General features: G+C 48.5%; 1 protein-coding gene across 1 annotated transcript; it reads right to left on the reverse strand.

The window, feature by feature from the left end:
* Window positions 1-3,700: 3,700 nt before the first annotated feature.
* On the reverse strand, window positions 3,701-26,634 carry ano7 (anoctamin 7). Its single transcript, XM_023961888.2, has 24 exons — window positions 26,501-26,634; window positions 26,211-26,314; window positions 20,814-20,865; window positions 20,204-20,331; window positions 19,913-20,020; window positions 17,073-17,209; window positions 16,932-16,989; window positions 15,095-15,205; window positions 14,856-15,021; window positions 14,687-14,777; window positions 14,488-14,584; window positions 13,783-13,926; window positions 13,574-13,711; window positions 12,166-12,264; window positions 11,987-12,089; window positions 11,684-11,795; window positions 11,549-11,603; window positions 10,443-10,540; window positions 9,765-9,898; window positions 9,308-9,513; window positions 9,096-9,241; window positions 5,352-5,442; window positions 5,141-5,260; window positions 3,701-5,067 (listed from the first exon to the last, which is right to left on the reverse strand). The coding sequence occupies exons 2-24, from the start codon at window positions 26,292-26,294 to the stop codon at window positions 4,897-4,899; spliced, it is 2,649 nt and encodes an 882-aa protein (XP_023817656.1). The 5' UTR covers window positions 26,295-26,314; window positions 26,501-26,634; the 3' UTR covers window positions 3,701-4,896.
* Between the last annotated feature and the right edge of the window lie 739 nt (window positions 26,635-27,373).

Raw genomic sequence — 27,373 nt, forward strand, 5'->3', positions numbered from 1 at the left:
GGTTGGTTCTCCATTACCATCCTATCAGTCTGGATCTGGAAGTCCCACAGGATCTTTGCCCTCTCATTCTCTACCACCTTCGGAGGTGTTTCCCATTTTGGGTTTGTCCTCCCATGAGGATCTGTCCTCCAGCACTGTATCCTCTGCTCTCCATTGCCTGAGACATTCACTGAGCACACTGTCAGTTGGGGCCTTGAGCTTGATGTACTCATGGATCTTGGATGTTTCATCCTGGATAGTGGCTTCTACGCTCACTAGTCCTCGGCCTCCTTCCTTGCGGCTAGCATACAGTCTCAGTGTGCTGGATTTAGGATGGAACCCTCCATGCATGGTAAGGAGCTTTCGTGTCTTAACATCCGTGGTCTGTATCTCTTCCTTTGGCCATCTTATTATTCCTGCCGGGTATCCGATAACTGGCAGTGCGTAGCTGTTTATTGCCCGGGTCTTATTTTTGCCATTGAGCTGGCTTCTCAGGACTTGCCTTACTCGTTGGAGGTATTTAGCTGTTGCAGCTTTCCTTGTTGCCTGCTCCAGGTTGCCATTTGCCTGTGGAATTCCAAGGTACTTGTAACTGTCCTCGATGTCTGCTATTGTTCCTTCTGGGAGTGAGACCCCTCCTGTGTGGACTACCTTGCCTCTCTTTGTCACTATCCGGCTGCATTTCTTGAGCCCGAATGACATCCCAATGTCAGTACTGTAGATCCTGGTGGTGTGGATCAGGGAGTCAATGTCACGCTCGCTCTTAGCATATAGCTTGATGTCATCCATGTAGAGGAAGTCACTGATGTTGGCCCCATTTCTGAGTCGGTATCCATAGCCAGTCTTGGTGATTATTTGACTGAGGGGGTTGAGACCTATGCAGAACAGCAGTGGGGACAGAGCATCACCTTGGTATATCCCACATTTGATGGACACTTGTGCAAGTGGCTTCCCATTGGCTTCAAGGGTGGTTTTCCATAGCTTCATTAAGTTTCCTATGAAGGCTCTTAGAGTCCTGTTGATGTTGTACAGCTCCAAGCATTCAGTGATCCATGTGTGTGGCATTGAGTCATAGGCCTTCTTGTAATCAATCCAGGCTGTGCAGAGGTTGGTGTGTCGTGACTTGCAGTCTTGAGCGACTGTTCTGTCGACCAGGAGTTGGTGTTTGGCTCCTCTGGAGTCTCTACCAATGCCCTTCTGTGTGTTACTCATGAATTGATCCATGTGCCTATTTATCTTGGTTGCAATGATGCCTGACATCAGCTTCCATGTTGTGGACAGACAGGTTATTGGCCGGTAGTTGGATGGGACTGCACCCTTTGAGGGATCCTTCTGGATCAGGATCGTTCGCCCCTCCGTTAGCCATTCGGGGTGAGTCCCATCTCTTAGCAGCTGGTTCATTTGTGCTGCCAGGCGCTCATGGAGTGCGGTAAGCTTCTTTAGCCAGTAGGCATGTATCATGTCAGGGCCCGGTGCTGTCCAGTTCTTCATACCTGAGACTCTTTCTTGGATGTCTGCCACTGTGATGGTTACTGGATTCTGTTCAGGGAGGTTTCTATGTTCTTTTCTCAGAGAGACCAGCCACTGGGCATTGCTGTTATGTGCTGTCTCGTTCTCCCATATACTTTTCCAGTACTGTTTAGTTTCTAGCCTTGGTGGGTCTGCTCGGCTGTTTTGACCCTGCCACTGAGCGTACACTTTCGCAGGTTGAGTTGCGAACAGCCTGTTTATCCGTCTGGCTTCATTGTCTCTTGTGTACCTCTTTAGGCGGCTGCTCAAGGCTAGGAGCCTTTATTTGGCAGTTTCCAGTGCTTCAGGTATGGGCATCTGGCTGTATCTCTTACGTACTTGCTTTCTCATTGTACCTCTTTGAGCCTCTGTCAGCTTACTCACATCCTTCTGAGTTGCCTTGATTTTGGCCTCTAACCGTTGCTTCCATGGTGGGTACTGTTTTCTTCCATGGTTGCTCTTGTAGCCAAGCATCTCAAGGATCACTGCTGCTGAAGTGTAAACCAGTTCATTGGTTTCTGTGATGGTTGTGGTAGGAATTGCCCTCAATGCTTCATTCACAGTTTCCATTAGACTTTCAGGTACGTCACTTAACCGTTGTAGTTGGTGTCGGGGTTGCCTAGTGTTCATTGTAGACATGATCTTGTCTTTCAGGTCAGTTGCTGCCTCGCTCAGCGTAATTGTGGTTGTTGGGGCTGTGTACCCAATCTCAGGGTGGGAGTGTGGCATAACCTCCTCTCTGACCTGTTGTACTGGCTCTCCCGTGGCATTGTATTGTATCGCTTCAATCTCAAGTTGTGATAGGAGTTTCCGTTTGTGGATGTTAGAGCACTGAGCTACCAGTTGTTTGGCAGTTAGCTTTGATTGTGGGTTTCGAAGCATCCATTCATTCCTCATTTTCTGCATGTAACCCCTCTGGGTGGGATTACTTGAGTAGTAGCATGCTAACTGAACCTTGTTCTCACATTTAGTCCATTTCCGTCTTGTTCCAGTAGCCCACTTTCCATCAGGGTGCTGGGGAACCAGAGCACCTGACGCAGACCTTGTTTGGCCGGGCGACGTCTGAGCCGGCATTACATGCATGTGGTTCATTGCCTCTCATGTTGTGAGGTAGGCATTTGCGTTAAGGGTCTTGCCCAAGGACCCTCACTGGGTGATGTAATTGCCCGTCTTGGTTATGGTAATTGCCCCATTTCCATTGTTATGGTAATTGCCCCCATTAATTGTTCGTTCCACCCTGGGAATCGAACCCGGGTTTCCTGCATGACAGTCCTGCACCTTACCAACCGAGCTACCCAGCCGGTTGGGTAGCTTGGGTAGCTCGCATATATATATATATAAATATAAATATATATACATCACAAGGAAAATAGAAATTAGATCAGAAACTCGTGTGTTTACTTTGTCTGTTCTTTTTCTCCAAGCAGAAACTCTTTCTTTTGCTGATGATGCAGCCGTATTACTTTATTGATGGACGTATAATCTTCATACGCCGTCATTAATCTCAGACTCCGTCTCACTGAAGTATAGCGCTCTCTTTTTTTCTCCACGCGTTTCCATGGTGACTCCAGAAATCGTCGATCCATTGAGAATGTCTTTATGTACCTGCTGTGCACGTGCATTAACCCAGGGTTACCAAGTGGAACGTAATTACACTAACTCATATCCGGTCTGTTGGAACCGACATACCCAGAGTAAGCAAGTTCAGGAGGATTTCAGCCAGAGTTCAGGCTTAAAGTCAGGGGAGTTTAAACATGCTTCCTGGAATAGCCCCCTGATAACAACTCTAAACTGACACCCAGAGGACATTTTAAGTTCTAGTTTCCCTGTTAACCCTTGTTCTATCCTAGGCACTTTACCGTTGGGAGTTGGGTCATCTAGACCCACTAGACAGAGCTCTGAACCTTTTTTCTTCAATGATTTGTGATCTTCACTGGTGTCCATGGATTACATGAAATCTTTCCACCTTTATCCACCTTTGTCATGGTAGGGAGAACACCTCAATGGAAGGGGGGGGGGGGGGGTCATAGAATAGTACAAGGGTTCAAATAACTCCGCTCAGAGACTGAAGAATCATCCGTGGTTCTTTATTAATTCAGACATTATTTAATACTTTCATATGTTTAAAATATTTCAGTGTAGAAGTAGAAAGAGATCATATATTTGATTGACATGAAGGTGCGATGGAAAAATGACAATTTCACACATACACTCACACATGACTGTTGCAGACTTTATTTGTTCAAAGCACATTGTAGAGTTACTTTGTTTACACTGTTCAAAGACACTAAGCAGCTCCACAGACCCTTCCTGAGGAGGAAGAGGACTTTCTCAATGGGCACTTTGGAGGGTTTGAGCCAATGAACGTAACATCATCGAAGAAAGACGCCCCTCAACGGAACAACCAGCCTCTCAGATTAAATAGCCTCAACTCCCTGACCGTGGACCTCCTCTCTGCTCCTACAGTTGGCTGTGGACCCCCCCTCAGGCTCGTCTGGCACCCCCAGCCGTCCCCCAGTTCCATCTGGATGAAGCTCGTCTGCTGGACTTTATATCTGTAGTTGTAGGGTTAGATAAGTTAATTCTTCTCTAAAAGTTCTGGTAAATCGCCTGTCCGTCCTGGGGGAGGATCCCTCCTTCATGTGGGCACCCCTGAGGTTTCCTCGTTTTTTTCCTGGAATCTGTTTTTTTAGGAGTTATTCCTCACAGAGGAGGGTCTAAGGGCAGAGATGCCAGTTTAGCTTAGTTTGGCCATTACCTTTTGAACTCCATGACTTTATGTTCTCATACCGGTATGAAGCCCATTGAGACGACTGTTGTTGTAACATTGGGCTATAGAAATAAAACGGAAATGAATTGATTTGGATCGGGCCAGATGGGATACCTGTCCACCTTCTCTTTGGTCATTAAACCTTGCAGCTGGTTTGGGGCTTGTACTTCTGGTTCTGATTACTGGGTTGACCCGGCTGAAGGTCGAGGTTTCACGGTCCTTTGGAGGCGGATGTCATGGACCGATCATTGGAATTCTGTCCCGTTCAGAAAACTGAAGACCTCCATGTTCATAAAGCAGACTCCTCCATCTCTGGATCAGGCATTCAGCAGGTCTGCAGGTCTTGGAGGAGAACAGTTCAGAGACCTTCAGGTGAACCTTGGGACGTTTTGAGGAATATTTTTGTTCAACTTGATGGCTGACGTCCTGTAGATCCACTGAAGAGAGGAAGAATCTGTGATGCTGCAGCAGGTCTCATGAAGAAGGCTTAGGAAGTTTGGTATTTTGCAGACTTTATCTAAAGGTTTCTCCTGAGGTCCAGTAGTTTCTGAGCTATAAAGGTCCAACGTTCCTCGAGTTCTTCTATAGTGGATCCACTCTCGGTTTAGTCCGAGTCTCACTCAGGAGGAGAAACCATGTTAGATGTCTTTCTTCTCAGTAGCTGCGCTTTGGTTCTGGTTCTTTGGAACCTCCCTTTGATCCAGAGGAGGACAGTCACTCTGGGGAGAGGAGAACCTGGATCCACAGCTTTGCAGCACATCTGTCAAAACATCAATCTGCTGACCTGGAATCTTGATCTTCCCCAAAGACTGCAAACACAGAGCAAACACTGAAGTGACCCCAACCAGAACCAAAGAAGAAGTCCTCAAAGAGCAGACGCACCTGGTTCTCAGCCAGAGCCTCCTTAGCCATGTAGTGCTCCCTCTTCATCTTCATCTCCACCTCCTCAGGAATGTCTGGAACCATCATGTCAATCAGGGAACCGACGAAGAAGACCACATGCTGGGAGAAGGAGATGATCAGGCCACCAGAACCTTAACGGAGAAGTTTTACCAGATCTGAAACACATTCACATGACCAAGAACAGACTGACCTCGAAAATGATGATGAAGCCCAGGCGAATGGCCAGCAGGTGGAAGTACTCCGGCAAGAAGTCCCCTTTCACGTCCCTGAAGCCCCGATACCTGCAGAGGAGGACAGCAGCAGTACGGGTCATTTTCATCCATCCATCCATCCATCCATCCATCCATCCATCCATCCATCCATCATCCATCCATCCCTCATTTATCCACCCATCATCCATCCATCATCCATCCATCCATCATCCATCCATCAATCATCAATCATCAATCATCCATCCATCAATCATCAATCATCCATTCATCCATCCATCATCCATCCATCCATCATCCATCCATCATCCATCTCTCATTTATCCATTCATCCATTCATCCATCCATCCATCCATCATCCATCCATCCATCCATCCATCATCCATCCATCCATCCATCCATCCATCCATCATCCATCTCTCATTTATCCATTCATCCATTCATCCATCCATCCATCCATCATCCATCCATCCATCCATCATCCATCCCTCATTTATCCATCCATCCATCATCCATCCATCCATCATCCATCCATCCATCCATCATCCATCCATCCATCATCCATCCATCCCTCATTTATCCATTCATCCATCCCTCATTTATCCATCCATCCATCCATCATCCATCCCTCATTTATCCATTCATCCATTCATCCATCCATCCATCCATCCATCATCCACCTCATTTATCCATCCATCATCCATCCATCCCTCATTTATCCATCCATCCATCATCCATCCATCCATCATCCATCCCTCATTTATCCATCCATCCATCCATCCATCCATCCATCATCCATCCATCCATCCATCCATCCATCCATCCATCCATCCATCATCCATCCATCCATCCATCCATCCATCCATCATCCATCCATCATCCATCCATCATCCATCCCTCATTTATCCATTCATCCATTCATCCATCCATCCATCCATCATCCACCTCATTTATCCATCCATCATCCATCCATCCCTCATTTATCCACCCATCATCCATCCATCATCCATCCATCCATCCATCATCCATCCATCAATCATCAATCATCCATCATCCATCCATCCCTCATTTATCCACCCATCATCCATCCATCATCCATCCATCCATCCATCATCCATCAATCATCAATCATCCATTCATCCATCCATCCATCATCCATCCCTCATTTATCCATCCATCCATCCATCCATCCATCCATCATCCATCCCTCATTTATCCATCCATCCATCCATCATCCATCCCTCATTTATCCATCCATCCATCCATCATCCACTTCATTTATCCATCCATCATCCATCCATCCCTCATTTATCCATCCATCCATCCATCATCCATCCCTCATTTATCCATAGATCCATCCATCCATCATCCATCCATCCATCCATCATCCATCCCTCATTTATCCATCCATCCATCCATCATCCATCCCTCATTTATCCACCCATCATCCATCCCTCATTTATCCATCCATCCATCATCCATCCATCATTTATCCATCCCTCCATCCATCCATCATCCATCCATCCATCCATCCATCCATCCATCATCCATCCATCATCCATCCAAATATCCATCATCCATCCATCATCCATCCATCCATCCATCATCCATCGCTCATTTATCCATTCATCCGTCCATCATCAATCCATCATCCGTCCATCATCCATCAATCATCCATCCATCCATCCATCATCCATCGCTCATTTATCCATCCATCCACCCATCATCAATCCATCATCCATCCCTCATTTATCCATTCATCCATCCATCATCAATCCATCATCCGTCCATCATCAATCCATCATCCGTCCATCATCCGTCCATCATCAATCCATCATCCGTCCATCATCCATCAATCATCCATCCATCCATCCATCCATCATCCATCGCTCATTTATCCATCCATCCATCCATCATCAATCCATCATCCATCCATCATTTATCCATCCCTCCATCCATCCATCATCCATCCATCCATATATCCATCCATCATCCATCCATCCATCCCTCATTTATCCATTCATCCATCCATATATCCATCCATCATCCATCCATCATCCATCCATCCATCATCCATCCCTCATTTATCCATCCATCCATCCATCCATCCAACATCCAATCATCCATCCATCCATCCATCCATCATCCATCCATCATCCATCCATCCATCCCTCATTTATCCATCCATCCATCCATCCAATCATCCATCATCCATCATCCATCCATCATTTATCCATTCATCCATCCATCATCCATCCATCATCCATCCATCCATCCATCATCCATCATCCATCCATCATTTATCCATTCATCCATCCATCATCCATCCATCATCCATCCATCATCCATCCATCCATCCATCATCCATCCCTCATTTATCCATCCATCCATCCATCCATCTAACATCCAATCATCCATCCATCATCCATCATCCATCATCCATCCATCATCCATCCATCATCCATCCATCCATCCCTCATTTATCCATCCATCCATCCATCCATCCATCCATCCAACATCCAATCATCCATCCATCCATCCATCCATCATCCATCATCCATCCATCCATCATCCATCATTTATCCATTCATCCATCCATCCATCCATCCATCATCCATCCATCATCCATCCATCCATCCCTCATTTATCCATCCATCCATCATCCATCATCCATCCATCATTTATCCATTCATCCATCCATCATCCATCCATCCAATCATCCATCATCCATCATCCATCCATCATCCATCCATCCAATCATCCATCATCCATCATCCATCCATCATTTATCCATTCATCCATCCATCATCCATCCATCATCCATCCATCCATCCATCATCCATCATCCATCCATCATTTATCCATTCATCCATCCATCATCCATCCATCATCCATCCACCATCCATCCATCCATCTAACATCCAATCATCCATCCATCATCCATCATCCATCCATCCATCATCCATCCATCCATCATCCATCCCTCATTTATCCATCCATCCATCCATCCATCCATCCATCCAACATCCAATCATCCATCCATCCATCATCCATCATTTATCCATCCATCCATCCATCCAATCATCCATCATCCATCCATCATTTATCCATTCATCCATCCATCATCCATCCATTCATCCATCCATCATCCATCCATCCATCATCCATCATCCATCCATCATCCATCCATCCAATCATCCATCATCCATCATCCATCCATCATTTATCCATTCATCCATCCATCATCCATCCATCATCCATCCATCCATCCATCATCCATCATCCATCCATCATTTATCCATTCATCCATCCATCATCCATCCATCATCCATCCACCATCCATCCATCCATCTAACATCCAATCATCCATCCATCATCCATCATCCATCATCCATCCATCCATCCATCATCCATCCATCATCCATCCATCATCCATCCATCCATCATCCATCCCTCATTTATCCATCCATCCATCCATCCATCCATCCAACATCCAATCATCCATCCATCATCCATCATCCATCATCCATCCATCCATCCATCATCCATCCATCATCCATCCATCATCCATCCATCCATCATCCATCCCTCATTTATCCATCCATCCATCCATCCATCCATCCAACATCCAATCATCCATCCATCCATCATCCATCATTTATCCATTCATCCATCCATCATCCGTCCATCATTCATTCCCACCACCGCCCCTGTAGAGTGTGTACCTGCATGATGTGTTCAGGTGCTGCTGGTTGAAGCTGTGTGGCGATGTGGCCAGAGTGAAGTTGGTGTAGCCACTGAGTGAGCTGTCTTTGGTGTAGCGGAAGTACAACCGCGGCACAAAAGAGGAGGTGAAGGCGATGAGGAAGGCCTGCAGACAGGAGGTTAAAGCGCACAAACAGACAGACCTGCTCCGGATCAGGACCACACAACTCACGTTGCTGAGGACCGCCGTGTGTGTGATGAACTGCAGGATGGGAAACCAGATGCCGATGTCCTGAGCTCGTTCCACCACCGGGCGGCGATATTCAGTCACAAACTTCTGAGCGTCCAAGCGAATCTCCAGCCAGTTATTGATGAGAGCGCAGAGAGGAGCCAGAGGACACGCCGCCACGAAGATGGTGACGAAGCCAAACTGCAGCACTGAGGAGGGCAAAGACGGTCAGAGGGGAGCTGACACCAGCAGGGGGCGCTGTCAGTCAGATGTTCACGTCCTAACGTCTGTTCTGCAAAGGAGTGAGAACCTTTTCCAAGATCTGACTCAACCACAAAAGGGGATTTCTTCAGGTTCCTGCAGAACTATGAACCCTAAACATCCGTAGAGCTCAGAGGTCAGACCAGCGTCCAGTGAGACAGGTGTCTGCCCCTTCAGGAGAAGAAGCTGCACGACTCACCCATCTCCAGGTATTCCCCGAAGAGGCCCTCACAGACCAGCAGCTGGTAGTCTGCCTCCCACGGGGAAAGCTCCTCCCCCTTCTTCTTCACCTGAGGACTCATCTTCATCCTCTGCCACCACGACATCACCTTCCTGCCAAATAAAGAGTCCTGCAGGTTCAGTTTTCTTCATCCTCTGATCAGTGTGTTCATCAGTAATCTGATTACTCCTTTGACTGATTCTGTAGCTCGGTTTAAGGTTTTATCCTGAGAGGCTGAAGGTGCTGACGGAGCTGCGTTCCCCAACCCTGGTCCTGAATGTTCTCCATGTTCCTCTGATCGGCTCCTCGTCAGCAGGGTTAGGGAACGCTGTGACTGACAGACGCAACGATTTGAACCAGTTTCATAAAAAACTACCGTTGAAGATTTCTCCACAACAGATATCATCATGTTTATGGTATCTCTGACATTATAATAAAACCTCATGAAAAGGATCATTGACTCCTCTGAGTTTGTATCAGTTGATCCTCTGGAAGTGTGCAGGTCGTCAAACACTCTTTGGATCAGTTTCTGATTGGCTGAAAACACTCGATCCGGATCATCAGGACCGCAGACGAAGCTCTTTGAATGTAACGCTGAGTCAGCAGATTCAGCCGGGTGTCAAACTCCGTGTGTCTGTGTGTGGCGATGGGCCTCACGGGGAGATGAACTCCTGGACGTTGTTGATCAGCTGTTTTCCCACCATGATGACCAGCATCTCCTGAGCCAGCTCCATCAGACATCCTCCTGCTCCGCACTGAAACAGCCGCAGAACGCAGAGAACCTTTAGCTACACTTTTATCTGTACTTTCTGTCGGTCTCAAACCTTCAACCTTCCGTTCCTGCATTTGAAAAACAAAGAAGAACCAAATGTTGCCGTTTCTCCAAAGACCACCGGGGGCTGGGATCAGGAGGGAGCGACTCCTCAGTGGCTTCCATGTTGGATGACTGGAGCCAAAGGAGCTCAGCTGTCTGGGTCCCCATGGCAGACATTTAAAGCCAGGTGACAATCAGACCAATCAGTTGGAATGACACTCATAGAACAATTGAAGGTCAGGTCCGCTAAATCACTTGGCCTGACGTCACCTGGGTCCTTTCTGGAGCCAGCCCCAAATCCCACAGAACCTAGACGAGCACGTCCCAAAGAGACGAGGTGGAATGCCCTTCTCAAAGGACCCTAAAGAGCCAATGCCGTGTCATTTGAGCGGTCATCCATCCACTGGGACGTGGAGCGCCACCTCAGTGGGTAGGAAGGAGCCTGCACCTGTGTGGGAGGCCGAGCGGTACCAGCCAGACAGGGTTGGGTTCACCTCTGTGTGCAGCATGGGCTCAGAAACTCTGGTCGACCTGCCGTCACATTATTCCCCCCAAACACGCGTGTCAGTGTTCAGCATCAAAGAGATTCATTATCCTGCTGCTTTCAAACATTCCTGACTGCGGAGGAATCAAGACAGGAAGTACGCGAACATGATGGCGCTGCGGTGGACTGTACCATAAACAAACTCATAGACATTGGATTCATCTCTGTTTCAGAGACAAAGTCATACGTAAGACCCTGTTGGACCAAAACTGGATCCTGATCCATTGACAAAATCATCAGAAACCTTCGACCTTCATGAACGAGAACCTTCAAAATACGACACCAGCAGACACACATGTCAAACACAGAGACACTCATGTCTTTATGTCAAACACAGAGACACTCATGTCTTCATGTCAAACACAGAGACACTCATGTCTTCATGTCAAACACAGAGACACTTACGTCTTCGTTGCGAACTCCAAACAGAGACTTATAGTTTCCGGGGTAACCAACAAACCTGCAACACAAAGACATGGCCTCAGTCTGTGGGTTCACGGGTCATGTGACAAGACGTTGTGTACATTGATTGGCTCTTACCTGCCTTTGAAGAAAGCAATGTAAACTGGAGAGGAGTAGAAGTTAACAAACTGGAAGACAAAGACCTTGAGGATGAACATGTCTTCATATTTGCTCTGAGTGCGATGCATCTCTGATAGGAGGAGGACAAGACATGAGGTTCAGGAGGACCAAGTATAGTCCAGACTCACACACAGAACCTTCCAGAACATCAAAGATCCGGTGTGACTGCTGGACCTTTTCAGTGAGCACCAGAGGAAACCATCAGAACAAATAAAGGACTTTCTGCCTCCATCGTCTGCGGGTGAATAGAGGGTAACTCACCCCAGCGGGTAAGGAGGTGGGCCAGGGAGGTGTAAACTCTGGACAACAGGAGAATCAGAAGGAGGTTCAACACTGATCCGGATAGACTGGCAATCCTCCCAGCCTGAAAGGCAGAAGACGAAGGAGACGTGACGCTGCAGAATGAACCGGGCCGCTCTTCCTGTCAGGCATGTACTCACAGAGACGCTGAAGAAGCTGTTGTTGGACCTGTGGATGATGATGCTGAGGATGGTGCGGTAGAGAATGATGGCGATGAGGAACATCAGCACCACAGACACCTGCACACATGGAGGAGATCAGCTGCTCTGACCGTGATGAAGACCCACTTCCTGCCGCTGCCTCATGGAGTCATGAACCTCCTCTCTGGAGAAACCTCATCTTCATGCTCTTTCGGGTTCTTAGTGACCCACTCTTAGTCATTAGAGTAGATGGTTCCGTGTTTATGTTTCATTAATCATGATGTGGGAGGTGTGGCGGTCTGAGAGCATGTCCAGATCTTTACCAGTCACTGTTCTGGTCAATATCTGCCTGATAGTCCAAGTGATGGACGTGGTGTTTAGATGTCTGTTCTAGTAATGTATCTGGAACCAAGATCCAGTTTGTTCTGACCCCTTGTTGCAGTAAACTGGTTTCAGACTAGAACGGTGTGTGGAAATATCACATCAGTCGAAAACGCCCACTGGGAACGCTGACTGGCCCTGCTGTGACTCTCTCTTGTGCTCTCTAGATCTAGGTTCAAGTCTGGGGGGAGGGGGACACATCAAGATGAGGGTTCTTTGTGTAAATTCTGTGGGAGGAAACTGGGTCTGAAAGTCATTAGTTCATAACATTTGCAGCTTTCCGTTTCCCTTAAGGTGGAATTCCTGCCTACAGCAGGCCTGCTCATTCCTGGTTCCTGTTTTCCAGATCTCCCTGAACCGCCTGCTGCTGATTACCTGGACCAGGTGCAGACAGTCAGGGTGGTAGATCTCCAGGACCGGGAATAAGAAGGCCTGCTTTATGCCCATGCAAACTCCGCCCCCAACCAACCTCTGCATTTTGACTGTCTCTGCCTGTAATGATGTAACCATCCATATGAAAGTTGGCGTCTTCGGCAAGGTTAGTCTGTTCGCCGGTCATCCGGATCAGACTGGAAAGCTCTTCCATCTAGCTCTGAAGCGATCACCTGTTGGTGAGGGAGCCTTCCGCCCTCTTCTCCTTATCTACTGTCATTCTGTAGCTGTGGAGGTGAAGTTTGAAGGAACGTCTCATCTGGTCCACACTACGGAGCTCCACCAGGAGGAGTGGAGAGTGGAGGAGCTGATGGAGGAGCCCTTTTCAAACAACGTCTATGAGCTGAAACGCCGCGACCAGAAGCCAAATTACTCCAAATAAATACATAAAATGATCAAGCTTTACCCTGAGTCCCTCCTTCGTAGAACAACCCCCCATTGGTCTTGAAACCCCCCCACAGTTTTAGAGAAAAAGAATCTCCCTAAAAAGAACCCTGTTTGGGTCAGAAATATTGGTTCCAGTGCATCAGGAATCCCTGAAGAGCTGATCAGAGCTTTGCAGGTAGACCATGTTCTGTTGGATCAGAAGACTCACCATGAGGACGATGACCATGCAGCCTGTCAGGGTTCTGTTGAGCCTCTTCTTCTCAGGAAAGTACGGCTCTTCTGCTCCAGTTATCGGGTTCCTTGTGGTCATTGGCGCCATGGCGGTAAACTCTGGACGAGGACGCTCCTGACGAAGATGGAGGGCCAGTTTAAGCTCTGATGGTTTTCAGGTGGTGGGCGGGTCAGACGGGGTCTCACCGCGATGTCCTGGAAGTCCGAACAGTCCCAGCGGTGGGACAGAGCAGAGGAAGTCCTCTTCCAGTACTCCAGGAAGGTGACAGCCCACAGAGACATGAAGACGCTGAGAAAGACTGTCCCTGCGTTGTCGAACAGCAGACCCGCCTGCAGGAACAGCAACGGTAACCTCACAGAGCCGACGGTCAGAGCCGCTCTCTTCACATCAAACACATTCCCCTACACATCCTCCACAACCTTCCCCCCTGGAGGAGCTGGAAGCTGTGTGTGAGACGACCGCCCCCCTTGACCTTTGCTTGAAAGGATCTACAGGGACCCAAAAGAGAACCTGGACTCAGCGTTCACAAACACAAAAGATTCTGACAATCTGCTAACTCCTCCTTTACCCTCACACTCCTTTACACCCCCCCCTGCCAGATCAGATGACATACCCCCCCTCGACTTATCAGTGGGTGGGGGGGGTGTCATCTGAACCAGGACCACAGCGACCCGGACCTGTGAATCTGGGCTCTGAATACTCATCAGACTTTTGAAAACTGCTTTCAAGGCTTCCAACCCGACCAGAACCAGTCCAGTTCCACCTACAGAGCTGCTGTTGGGATTCCCCTAAAACAAAGTGCTTCAGCTAGCATCACAAAGCTAATGCCTGATGCTAATGGCGTGAGGAAACCATCGGCCTGGTGTCCTGGCTGGAGCACTGGTTGGTACCTTGTAGGTGTGACAGATGTTGGAATAGTTCCAGTAGGAGCAGATGTTGCAGATGGGACACATGATGAAGGTGTTTCCGCTGTCGCACACCTCCTTCCTGTGGAAACATCAGCATCATTACCGAGTCCTGATTGAGGACTGTCCGCTTCACTGAAAGGATCTCCATGAGGACTGAGATCTTCTGAAGTTCTGTACTCACGCTGGAACATCGACAGCCATGATCCAAAATCCCATCAAGAATATCACAGTCCCAACCAGAGCAGAAAGTAACAGCCAGCCAGTGTAGACGCCTGTGGGCAAACACAGTTACCATAGCAACCTGAGAGGCTGCAGGGGGTGTTGGGAAGCAGGCGGTCACCCGTACTTACCGATCCACGCAAAGTACAGAGCAACTTTCTCCCCAAAGTACTCTCTGATGTGGTCTAGAGGTTGGTATCGTCTCCAGCAGGACCACCGAGCCCAGTAGGCATAAAGGATCTGCCTCAGCCCCAACGACTGGGGGTCCACTGGGGGGGTGGGTAGTTGGAAATCACCCTGCACACGGAGGTTAACAGATCCTGGACCTGAGAGGAAAGCCTCTGGTTTCTGATCAGGGTTCAGGTCTCACCTCATGCAGTGGGTACGCAGCGGTGAAGACCCCTTCGTTCACCAGCCGGTCGATCCCCACCTCCCCCTTCCGCACAGAACCGTACGGGGTCCTGGCCAGGATCTCATACAGCTGTTGGAACACAAGAGACACTTCATCCCGCTTTGTCTGGACCCGATTGATCTGAAACGGGTTCCTCAGGAGGCGGACTCCTGCCTCAGAATGAGTTCTATGGCCAGCCCACAATCTCTCTAGGTTCCTCTGGTTCTGTGTGAGGTTACTGTCTGCTGTCAGTCTATCACATGATCAGAGTCACGTGACACATGTCATTGTGACACCTACAGGTGGAGAGAGGTACTGCAGTTTGGTTCTGAAAATGAAGGAGAACAGACTTCAGAGTTCTCCTGAGGACAGCATGGAACCGGACTGAGTTTCCATCAGAGGAGCTGCTGTTTGTTTAGCTGAGCAGCGTTTATCTGCACTGACATCTTTGCATGTTTGCACAGATTGTTTGAGGAAGGGGCGTCGGCTTCTGCAGCATCCGCCTGCTGACGGACACATCCCGGATCTCCCAGGGCTGCAGAGGTGGAAAGCTGTGCCTACCAGAACGTTGATGAAACGCCTGCAAAGTTTTGCTCAGGTTCTTTCCTCTCGCCCTAACGTAACAAGAAAATAAAGCAGACCACAGACTGATCTGTTCTTTCTTTTGGTTTTTAAACTTCTCTTTGTTTGAAAAGTTACCAAAAATGTCCCATCAGTGGATCACTGAAGTATGCAGAAAATCCCTGATCTCCAGTGGGTCCTTGAGGTCCTAACGTGTTGGCAGTGGTTTTTGGACAACCATAGTCAAGTTTGTTTGGACCGCTGATTGAAGACATGAAGGAACCGGCCATCTGCAGAGTTCTGCTGAACCTTTAAGCTCGGGTCACTGGCGGATCCAAAGACGCCGGCTCATCCGGTAAAACCGGTAAACGGTGTCAGACCGGTAGGAGCTTTCAGCTGAATTATTCCAGGAGACCAAACTTCATTCATGTCTTCTAGATCAAGTGAACGATCTGCAGTCCTTTTTCAGAGAAGATTTCACATTTCAGATATTTTCTCCTGAAGGAACCAGGGAAACTGAATCCTGGTTGGGTGGAACCTGCTCCACCCCCGTCTGTACACAGAAATTGTTCTGGACTTCTACAGAACCTCTCCACCTTTCCTGAAGTTCACAGGGACAGTCCCACTGACAGTGACGGGGGTATTATGCTAGGACCTGACCAGGACCAATGGAGGCTGCGCTGCCTTGCTCAATAACACACTGAGGTGGGCAGAGCCAGAATCAAACCTGCCATCTTGGTTTACCGCTCCACACCTTTAAAGAAATGAACCCCCAACCAACACCCCTGATCCAGAAACAGGGCCCGGACCGTCCTGGAGCTTCCAGAGACTTGAACCTGAACACCCAGTCTGGAGATGTTTGGACTCGCTGAGAGGAGGAACAGTGAGGAGGATGCAGAGGACAGGAAGACGGTCTGCTGTGGCGCCCCCTAAAGGGAGCAGCCGAAAGACTTGTGCTCAGAATTTCAGTGATGCCCGGATCCAAAAGATATGAAAGAACCTTAGTGAAGCCGCAGGTTCTCCTGCAGGAAAGTATCGGTTCTCCTGACCAAACCGACGCCGTTAACCAGAGAAGCTTGGAGATTCCAGCTGATTCCTTGGTTTTGTTATTCGCTTACTGAAGGTCTCCGCTACATGGATCAGCATGAAGCTCCGCCCACCCATCTTCAGAACTCGCTGAATCCCTGTCGGCTTCTCGGGTAGCTGGACTCTGTCCATGATGCTGGTGGACAAAAAGAAAAGCACCTGAACTCACCACCTGGTGTCTCTGGGTGGTCTTGAAAAAGGTTTCTTGGTTTTCGCTCCCCAAAAACCTGCAGACAGACAACAGTGGTTGAATATGACAGAGTCAATCCTCTCATAGAAGAGGGAGGAGGACAGGGAAGGGGGGGAGCACCTCTGCAGTTTATTGGTCCTGAATTGGCAGGTGTAGAAGTCCGGCGGGGGGTTGGGCACATCCTGGACCAGGGGGTTTGGCAGGGACAGCCTGGACAGGATCTTCTGAGACCAGTTCACGTCTGAAGTGCTGACCACCTGTGTGGACAATGTGGCCACATGCGTGTGAGGACACGTCCCTGTGAGGATAGTCTGTCTGAGGACATGTCCGTGTGAGGACATGTCTGTGTGAGGACACGTCCCTGTGGGGACACGTCCCTGCGAGGACACGTCCGTGTGAGGACACGTCCGTGTGAGGACATGTCTTTATGAGGACACGTACCTGTGAGGACACATCCGTGTGAGGACATTTCTTTGTGAGGACACATCCATGTGAGGACACGTCCGTGTGAGGACATGTCTTTGTGAGGACACGTCCTTGTGAGGACACGTCCCTGTGAGGACACATCCATAAGAGGACACGTCCATAAGAGGACACGTCCCTGTAAGGACACGTCTGTGTGAGGACACGTCCATGTGAGGACACGTCCATGTGAGGACACGTCCATGTGAGGACACGTCCATGTGAGGACACGTCCGTGTGAGGACACGTCCGTGTAAGGACACGTTTGTGTGAAGACATGTTCGTTGAAGGACACGTCTTTGTGAGGACATGTCCCTGTGAGGACACGTCCGTGTGAGGACACGTCTTTGTGAGGACACGTCCGTGTGAGGACACGTCTGTGTGAGGACACGTTCGTGTGAGGACACGTCTGTGTGAGGACACGTTCGTGTGAGGACACGTCCATAAGAGGACACGTCCCTGTGAAAACACGTCCCTGTGAGAACACGTCTCTGTGAGGACACATCCGTGTGAGGACATGCCTGTGTGAGGACACGTCCATGTGAGGATACGTCCGTGTGAGGACATGTCTTTGTGAGGACACGTCCCTGTGAGGACACGTATGTGTGAGGACACGTCCATAAGAGGACACGTCCCTGTGAGAACACGTCCCTGTAAGGACACGTCTGTGTGAGGACACGTCTGTGTGAGGACACGTCCATGTGAGGACACGTCCGTGTGAGGACACGTCCGTGTGAGGACATGTCTTTGTGAGGACACGTCCCTGTGTGAGGACACGGTCGTTTGAGGACACGTCCATAAGAGGACACGTCCCTGTGAGAACACGTCCCTGTAAGGACACGTCCGTGTGAGGACACGTCCATGTGAATGACATGTCCGTGTGAGGACATGTCTGTGTGAGGACACGTCTGTGTGAGGACATGTTCATTGGAGGACACGTCTTTGTGAGGACACGTCCGTGTGAGGACACGTCCGTGTGAGGACACGTCTTTGTCAGGACACGTCCCTGTGAGAACACGTCCCTGTAAGGACACGTCCCTGTAAGGACACGTCCATAAGAGGACACGTCCATAAGAGGACACGTCCATAAGAGGACACGTCCATAAGAGGACACGTCCCTGTGAGGACACGTCTCTGTGAGGACACGTCTCTGTGAGGACACATCCGTGTGAGGACACATCCGTGTGAGGACACATCCGTGTGAGGACATGCCCATTTTAGGACACGTCCATGTGAGGACACGTCCATGTGAGGACACGTCCGTGTGAGGACACGTCCGTGTGAGGACACGTCCGTGTGAGGACACGTCCGTGTAAGGACACGTTTGTGTGAAGACATGTTCGTTGAAGGACACGTCTTTGTGAGGACATGTCCCTGTGAGGACACGTCCGTGTGAGGACATGTCCGTGTGAGGACATGTCTGTGTGAGGACATGTTCATTGGAGGACACGTCTTTGTGAGGACACGTCTTTGTGAGGACACGTCCGTGTGAGGACACGTCCGTGTGAGGACACGTCCGTGTGAGGACACGTCTTTGTCAGGACACGTCCCTGTAAGGACACGTCCCTGTAAGGACACGTCCATAAGAGGACACGTCCATAAGAGGACACGTCCATAAGAGGACACGTCCATAAGAGGACACGTCCCTGTGAGGACACGTCCCTGTGAGGACACGTCTCTGTGAGGACACGTCTCTGTGAGGACACATCCGTGTGAGGACACATCCGTGTGAGGACATGCCCATTTTAGGACACGTCCATGTGAGGACACGTCCATGTGAGGACACGTCCATGTGAGGACACGTCCATGTGAGGACACGTCTCTGTGAGGACACGTCTCTGTGAGGACACGTCCATGTGAGGACACGTCCCTGTGAGGACACGTCTCTGTGAGGACACGTCTCTGTGAGGACACGTCTCTGTGAGGACACATCCGTGTGAGGACACATCCGTGTGAGGACATGCCCATTTTAGGACACGTCCATGTGAGGACACGTCCATGTGAGGACACGTCCGTGTGAGGACACGTCCATGTGAGGACACGTCCATGTGAGGACACGTCCGTGTGAGGACACGTTTGTGTGAAGACATGTTCGTTGAAGGACACGTCTTTGTGAGGACATGTCCCTGTGAGGACACGTCCGTGTGAGGACATGTCTTTGTGAGGACACGTCCCTGTGTGAAGACACGTTCGTTTGAGGACACGTCCATAAGAGGACACGTCCCTGTGAGAACACGTCCCTGTAAGGACACGTCCGTGTGAGGACACGTCCGTGTGAGGACACGTCCCTGTGAGGACACGTCCCTGTGAGGACACGTCCCTGTGAGGACACGTCCCTGTGAGGACACGTCCGTGTGAGGACACGTCCGTGTGAGGACACGTCCGTGTGAGGACATGTCCTCACACAGACGGGTCCGTGTGAAGACGCATCCATGTGAAGAGACATCCGTGTGAGGACGCCGTCATCAATGGGACGGCAGCAGAGGACCCGGGATTACCTGCAGAGGAACTCTGAGACTGATCTCCTCGGCGTAGAAGCAGAGGACGTCCCATGGAGCGCTGAGGAGGACAAAGCAGACCCTCTTCTTCATCTGGGGGACCTCCGTCTGTGGACAGTAGAACCGTCATGCTGTGTTCTACTGGAGTGGTCCAGTTTAAGATAATGCAGAACAGGAACAGCTCAGGACTGGAAGGAAACATTTCTAGACAAGAAACCTTCTGCAAACTCAGACTTTCAGGTGTTCAGCTGTCCGTCTCAGAAAGAGGGGAAGTCGGTTTGTTTTGCTCACCTTCTCCTGCAGAAGTCCAACACCCTCCAGCCTTCTCAAAAACTCCTCCCTCCACTGCACGTGGGTGGGGTCAGCCGCTGAGCTGTCCTCATTAGAGCAGTGAGGCTCCTCCCACACCAACACAAAGTCTGACCAGAAACAGGAGAGGGCACACCTGTTCACACCTGAACCCCCCCAACGGTGATGTAGGAAGTGAAATCCGTCAGTGTGAGAAGTGTTTGTTGTGCAAGTATTAATAAAGTTTTCTTCAAATGTTTGTAAGTTTAGAAAAACTGAGAGGTCTTTCATGGAGCAAACAGGAAGTGTCCTCCCCCGCTGGGCTGCAGGTGACCCTGCAACACCTGGACAAGTGAACTATCCGTCACAGGTCCCTCTATCAACAATTACAACAACAACAAATTCTTCATGATGAAGAACATTATGATGAAGAACATGGTGATGAAGAACATGGTGATGAAGAACATTTGGATGAAGAACATTGTGATGAAGAACACGATGATGAAGAACACGGTGATGAAAATCAGAGTAAGAGAACCAGATTGATGAGGAACAGAAAGAAGAACAGAACTAACACCAGAACTAAACCCATGCACCAAAAACCAGGTCTCACCAACTCGGGTCACTTTGTCGCTGAAGACGTTCCTGTCACACACTGGTGCATTCTGGGAAAGGAAAGAAAGATTCAGCTCTTGATTAAACACGAATGCCGACTCATCACTCATCGCTGCCCTGCTCTCCGCTCTGCTCACAGACTTCCCGCCCTCATTGTTGGTAAGGATGGCAGATGAGGACCGCCTCAGAGTCCTTTTCCTGTTGTGGGAACCAAAGAACCCTGAAGGTGGAGGCTGTGACTTCCCGCCACAAACACAGTCTCTTCAAAATAAAAGAGAACGTCTGGATCTGCTGCATGGTCCAAACATGGCTCTTCATGAACCCGTTCAGAAAGTCCAAAGACTGCCCTCTCATCTAGATGTTACTCTGAAAATTCCCTGGACAGGATGCAGCAGACCTTCTCTTCCTGTTTCCATAAACACCAAAGAAACATCTCAGACTTGGAACCATCAACGGTATTAGAGAACTGGACTGAGTGTGTGTGGAAACCCTCCGCCCATAGAAAATGGTTTATTCCAGCTCCAACCAAATGAAGTGGATTCAGTCGCCATGCTGGAGCCAGACGGCATCACTAAGCAGTGATTGGTCAGAGGCGGTCTGAGTCACCGTTTCTATGGCAGGCTCCACCTACTCATAATGAGACACCTTAATGGTCGGTTTATAACTTGAATAATTTGAACTAAAGAAAAAAAATCATAAAAATGAGGATTATCAAAAAGTGTCAGTCCTCGCGGGACATCATACTGGGCTCTTGTGTCTGTTTTGTGATCCAGTCTTGTGTTTTCAGAAACAACCTTGACAAATACGTCCTTCTGAGCCGGATTCCAAACTGAGCGGAGGTCCAATCGGGGTCAGGACCTCGTGAAGACTATGGCCACGCCCGGTGCGCTTCAGTAAGCAACCGCTTGACACCCTTTACGGGGCGAGTTTCCTCTCACCGACTGGGACCCCGACAGTTGAGGGGACTCCGAGGAGCAGAGCAGGAGTGGTGAGTACCATTTGGCCGATTTGCACCACAGTGAAATGCGTGGAGAGAATGAGAGGTCACAAGGTAGAGGACTCTAAAGAACTGTGGGGCGTGAGCTAAGTGAAAAAGACTTAATGCCAGTTCAGGGCGTGAGCGGGACACATTTGTTTAAAAAATAGTGAGTGTATGTGTGTGTTAGAGGGAATATCTTCCCAACCCACATGGTGATGGTCATAATCCCACCATGTTGGTTATAGAACATGAAACCAGGAGGATTTTAAAAAGCCTGTGGAAGCAGTTACTTCTTATGCACAGGATGCAGAGCAGTTTGTACAGGAAGCCGTTAGGGACACACATCACCCGAATGGACAGGAGCTGCAGCGGGCCTGCATGCCCACAATGGGAAAAGTTTGGGGTCATTTTGAGGGAAATTGGAACCCCATGGGTGGTAACAACCGCCCACTACCACATGAGGCTAATGAACTAACTGTCATGTGTGGGGGCTGGCTCGAGAGCCGGTAGGACCCAGACGCAGAGACGGGAGGCCAACGGGTTCAGGACTAGAGGGTTTAATGTCCAACAAACAAAAGGCGCTGCAGAGAAGGATGACAAACACAAAACAAAAACTCACTGTGGCATGGCGAGGGACATGAAACGAGGACGCTAGACAGGAATGACGTAAAACACACGACCAGAAGTTAATGGACCAGCACAGGAGGAAGGCAGAGACAAGACTTATATACAGACAGGGCAGACAAGACACAGGTGAACACGATCAGGGCAGATGGGGACCAAAGGAAGTAAAACTCAAGAAACAAGACAAGACAGGAGAACTTTCAAAATAAAACAGGAAACAGAACCAAACAAGACAAAACAAGACCTAAAAACAAGACAACAAACTCAAACCATGACACTAACTAACCGTGTGCGAGAATTAGGTGAAAGAGTAGTACAGAGGGACAGGAGAAGACCCAATTACATTGAAAGTACCAGAACAAAGCAGAAAGATAATGAACCATTGAGGATGACATGAACAGAGTATGGAAGGAGTGTTTAAAGTCATAGTGGTTTGGCTGAAGATCAGGAAGAGAGTGGCGTGTACAAGCAACAGTAAAGAACGCAGTACATCAGAATTCCAGAACACCTATCAGGCAATGGGTTGAGGAAAACCTGATCCGGTTTCCCGCTGCAGGATTACAGGAGTATGTGAATTCTACTCAAAGGTTTGCAGTCAGAAGAAAATGTGAAAGCAATGATGGTGAGTGCATGTGATGTATTGTTCAAGGCGGACGAGCGGAAGCGTTCGTAGTGATTTCAGAGGAAGAAGCAGAGGACGTGGTTCTGGTGGTTACACGAGTGCAGAAAGAAGTGCAGACAGAAGTGACGACGCATGTTGGAGGTGTGGCAAGCGTGGACGATTTACCCAAGATTGTCAACAAAAGCAACAGCGTGTCAGCATGACTAGACCAGGGAAAGGCCGTGGAACAGGAGGATGAGAGAAAAAAGGGTGACAAACAAAAAGATGATCTAGAAGAAACTGAATCAAACCTGCAGGAAACCTTTTCTGTAACAACAGAGAGGCCAGAAATCAGACTGACGGTACATGTCAGAGACAATGACATGTTTGTGTGATTCTGGAGCATGTAGAACAGTGTGCAATGTACATGTGTTAGAACATCAAATAAAAGAGTTCTTGTACCTAATTCCTGTACCCTGACTGAACCCGTCGGGCTGATTGATCCAGAGGGAGATTCCTGTAGAATGTTGTATTCCTCTGAATGTCCAGCAAATCTGCTGGGCAGAGATGCCATGGTAGCCTTGGGACTAGGCTCAATCCCCAATCGCCATGCCCAGTCAGCGGTTAAAAGAACACGGGAATTTCAAGATCTAATGGTGTGTCACAGTTATGATGAGGTGGACCATTACTGATCTCCACATAATGTTCCAGAAAATCTGTTAGAAAAAGCGTCAGTGGGGGTCAACAAACAGGAAACCAAAAGACCTACATGTGACTATGTGGGTTAAAACAAAACCAGGACCAGATCAAGAGTACACGGATAAATTAAAAAAAGTGCCACCAGCCAAAATACTGAAAAATCATCTTTACTATGACAAAAAGTCACAATAAAGATGGAGATGGACAGGCAGATACCAATGTCACTCTTTTGAGTCCTGAAGTGTCTAAACTTTTCAGAATGACAATTTCCCCAGACGTTTCAATGTTAAAACCTCACATGGCCACATGGGAAGAACTGGGCGGTGTGGTAATGCAGTGTCATTGTGCTAAAGACTGGGTTCACATCAAGCCAGGAATGTGGCTCTTTTCTGGACTGTGTCCAGAAAGGGGCACCTACACATTCAAGATCCAGAAGTGGTTTGGACAGAAAGTGAAGAAAAAGAACTGAACGATTTACCTGATAGCTTGTGGTCTAAAGGGGGCTCCGATGTGGGTCTCATTAAAGGAGCACAGTGAGTTCACAATAAACCAAAAGGCCATTTCAGACCATGTGTTCGCCAATACCCATCAAAACCTGATGCTAAAGAAGGTATTAGAATAGTCTTTTCAGACTTAATAGAAGCAGGGGTCATAGTGCAGTGTGAAGATTCGCCGTGCAACACTCGCATTTTCCCGTTAAAAAGCAACGTCCATCAGTAGGATGGAGAACGGTTCAAGATTTGCAAGCTGTCAACCAACGTTGTTCAAAGAGCGTCTCGTGTCCTTGATCCCCACACCTTGTTAAATAACTTCGGACATGACACCACTCATCTTTCCGTTGTCGATATCAGTAATGCGTTCTTTTCAATACCTGTGCACCCTGATGGTCAGTACTAGTTTGCCTGTATAACAAACCTGTTATCACAGCCACATGTGACTCTTAAAAGATGTACAACTTTAAATCCATCTACCTTCAAACCACTTCCAGAAGACGGTGAAAGACACGTCTGAGCAGAAGTAGGGGATCACCTACTGATGACGGTGGCTCATCAGTAGGCTCCAAGGCTTTGGAGCGCCAACAGGACCGACCGGCTGCTCCACGCCAGCTAACGTGTCTCTGATCACAGCAGCTTTGTGTTTGCAGGCAGGGAGGGGGCTATGTTCTGTTCTTGTTATGAGTGCGCTCTGATGTGCAGTCCGTCCCGCCGCTCTGAGCGAGCAAGCAGCCAAAGTCAGGAGAACCGGAGAACCGGGTCTCCCGGTAGAACTGTGTCTGAGAGCAGAGGAGCGGCTTTGGGGCGCTGTGTGAGCTTTTCAAAGTAGAAATGCCGCTCGGTCCTGAGAAACCGTGTCAACAATCAGGTGGATTTGGGTTCCCAGTCGTGTCCAGACAGAAAAAAGGCTGAAGTTATCCCCACATGTTTACGTGCAGCAAAGATGCAGACTGCAGCGTTTCCCACATGGATTTAATGTTCATCCATGGCTAAATGTTGTTGTTGGCGTGTGTTAGCCTAACCCTAACCCTTCTACCGGCTCCATTCCGCCACAAAAAAGCAGTGACCACACGGATTAAAAATAAAATGATGAGCGAACAGGCGCTTCCTAATAATCATAACGGTAATAAAAACCTGTTTAGAAGATCATCTCGCTCTATGCTGCACGTCTGTCTGTTTATTATTCCGGCATTTTAGAGAGTTTCCAAATGATCTATCCTGACGGATAGTGTGGCGAATGTAAACGTCTGTTATAACCGGATCAAGTTTTTAATGGCCCATGTACACAGTTCAGTTCTAATCCGATCTTTGATCCGATCAAAGAGATTTTGCACATAGAACCACGGCTATAGATGTGGCCTTCCGACAGCCTAAACGGCTCGCTGCTGGCTGCTGTGGAGGAAGACATCGCCACCTACCGATCACTTCCCCTGACCACTGTGACCAAAACACCTAAGCAGACTGAAGAATCCACAGGTCCTTCCTTCTGAGTGTCCACTATAACAGGACTGTGAAAGTGATTTACAGACAGAAACTCGGAAAGGAAATTGTCTATTTATGATATGAGAATGCAGCTGTTAGAATAATAAACATGGAGGAATTGTTGAATGAACCTACTTTCCTATCATTCTTTTACACAGTTTAATTAGTGGTGTTGGGATTTTTCCGTCTTCCATTAGGAGAACAGATCACCTCACCAGACAGAAGAGAGGGTTTGGAATGGGAGCTTATTTCATCCTGAAAGACAGACCTTCCTGTGGCTACAGCAGAGATCAACTGATATACTAAGAACTATTAAACGAGTGACCTGCAGGTATTTCACTCTCCATGTAACCAGGACAACCCAATTCTGAATAAAGATGGGGGTCGGACAGACATCCACAGAGCTGCTGGAGCAGAGAGTCCTCATGGGAAATCCTCCTGAGCTCTTGGCTGTTTTCGATCCTGTCTTGTGTTTTCAGAAATAACTTTGACAAACTGGTCAAACGTCACACTTACAGGTAAACCGCTAATGCTGCCATAGCTGCTAGCAGGACTCGTTTCCATGGCGATAAGTGTGTTTCTGTCCTCCTTCTCCCTCATCCTTGCACATCTACTTTGTTCTGTGGAACAAGACACGCACACAAACACACACACAAACACACACACTCTCTGGTCATGTGTTCTCTGTGTGAAATAGTTGGTAAGAAAGTGCCGCTGTTCTTCATCAGACTTGAAATCATTTTTTAAACTCAAAGATCAGAAATGTTGAAAAGTTTCTGAGTCCAGACAAAGTTCCTCTTCCTCACCTGTGAGCCGCTGCAGAGAAGCTGGACCTCCAGGAGCTGCAGGTGAACAGAATGAAGCAGCAGCTCAGAATTTTAGGCTTCGTTCCCGCCCACTGGTTCTCCCCCCGCCCACTGAAATGTGATGCAGGTGAGGCTGCCACCTGCTGGTCAGAGACACAAACATCCTGACATGAGACAATCGCTCAGTTCATGGATTGGAGGTCCGACTTCCTCAGACCTGCAGAAAAAAAACATCCAATTCTCCTCTGAACAGGATGGCAGGAAATCGAACCAGCGACCTGACCGTTGAACCCCACTTTAGACAAAGAAACTCTGTTATTGTCCAGGTCTGCAGACTGAGCAGAGATGGACAGCAGGACTGTTGGAACCCTGATCCATTTGACAGATTCTCTCCAAACCAAACGGAAGCTTGAGATGCCATGTTAGAGTTTCAAAATAAGAGTATGAAGCTGACAGGGCGCCTTCAGACTGTAAAAGTTTGATCCGGACCGAGTCCTGAACCTTGAGTCTGGTCTGTATTCAGACTGCCATCAAGCGGCCTTTCCTGGGGGGTATTCCAGAAAGCAGGTTATGCTAGCTCCCACGGTAAGTTTGAGGCTAAGGAAGTTGATAACCTCAGCTTTAGGTTCCACAAATGGAGGTATGTTTCAGGATATGTCAGGTTGCCATAGCAACTCATGCTCTGAACATAACCTGGTCTGGAGCAGGTTTAGTTGAAGGTTAGTTTGTTTTCAGAGAGGTGAAGCAGCATGGCGTGTCCATTTGAAGATGATTTAGTGGATGAAGAAGCTCAGATAATACTTTTTCCACCGTGAGAGGGTGATAAGACCACATATGGATGTTGGAAAGATAAACTTTATACTTTGATCTAAC

Source organism: Oryzias latipes, chromosome 13 (genome assembly GCF_053564925.1).
Source record: "Oryzias latipes strain Hd-rR chromosome 13, Olatipes_Hd-rR_3.1".
Lineage (NCBI taxonomy): Eukaryota > Metazoa > Chordata > Actinopteri > Beloniformes > Adrianichthyidae > Oryzias > Oryzias latipes.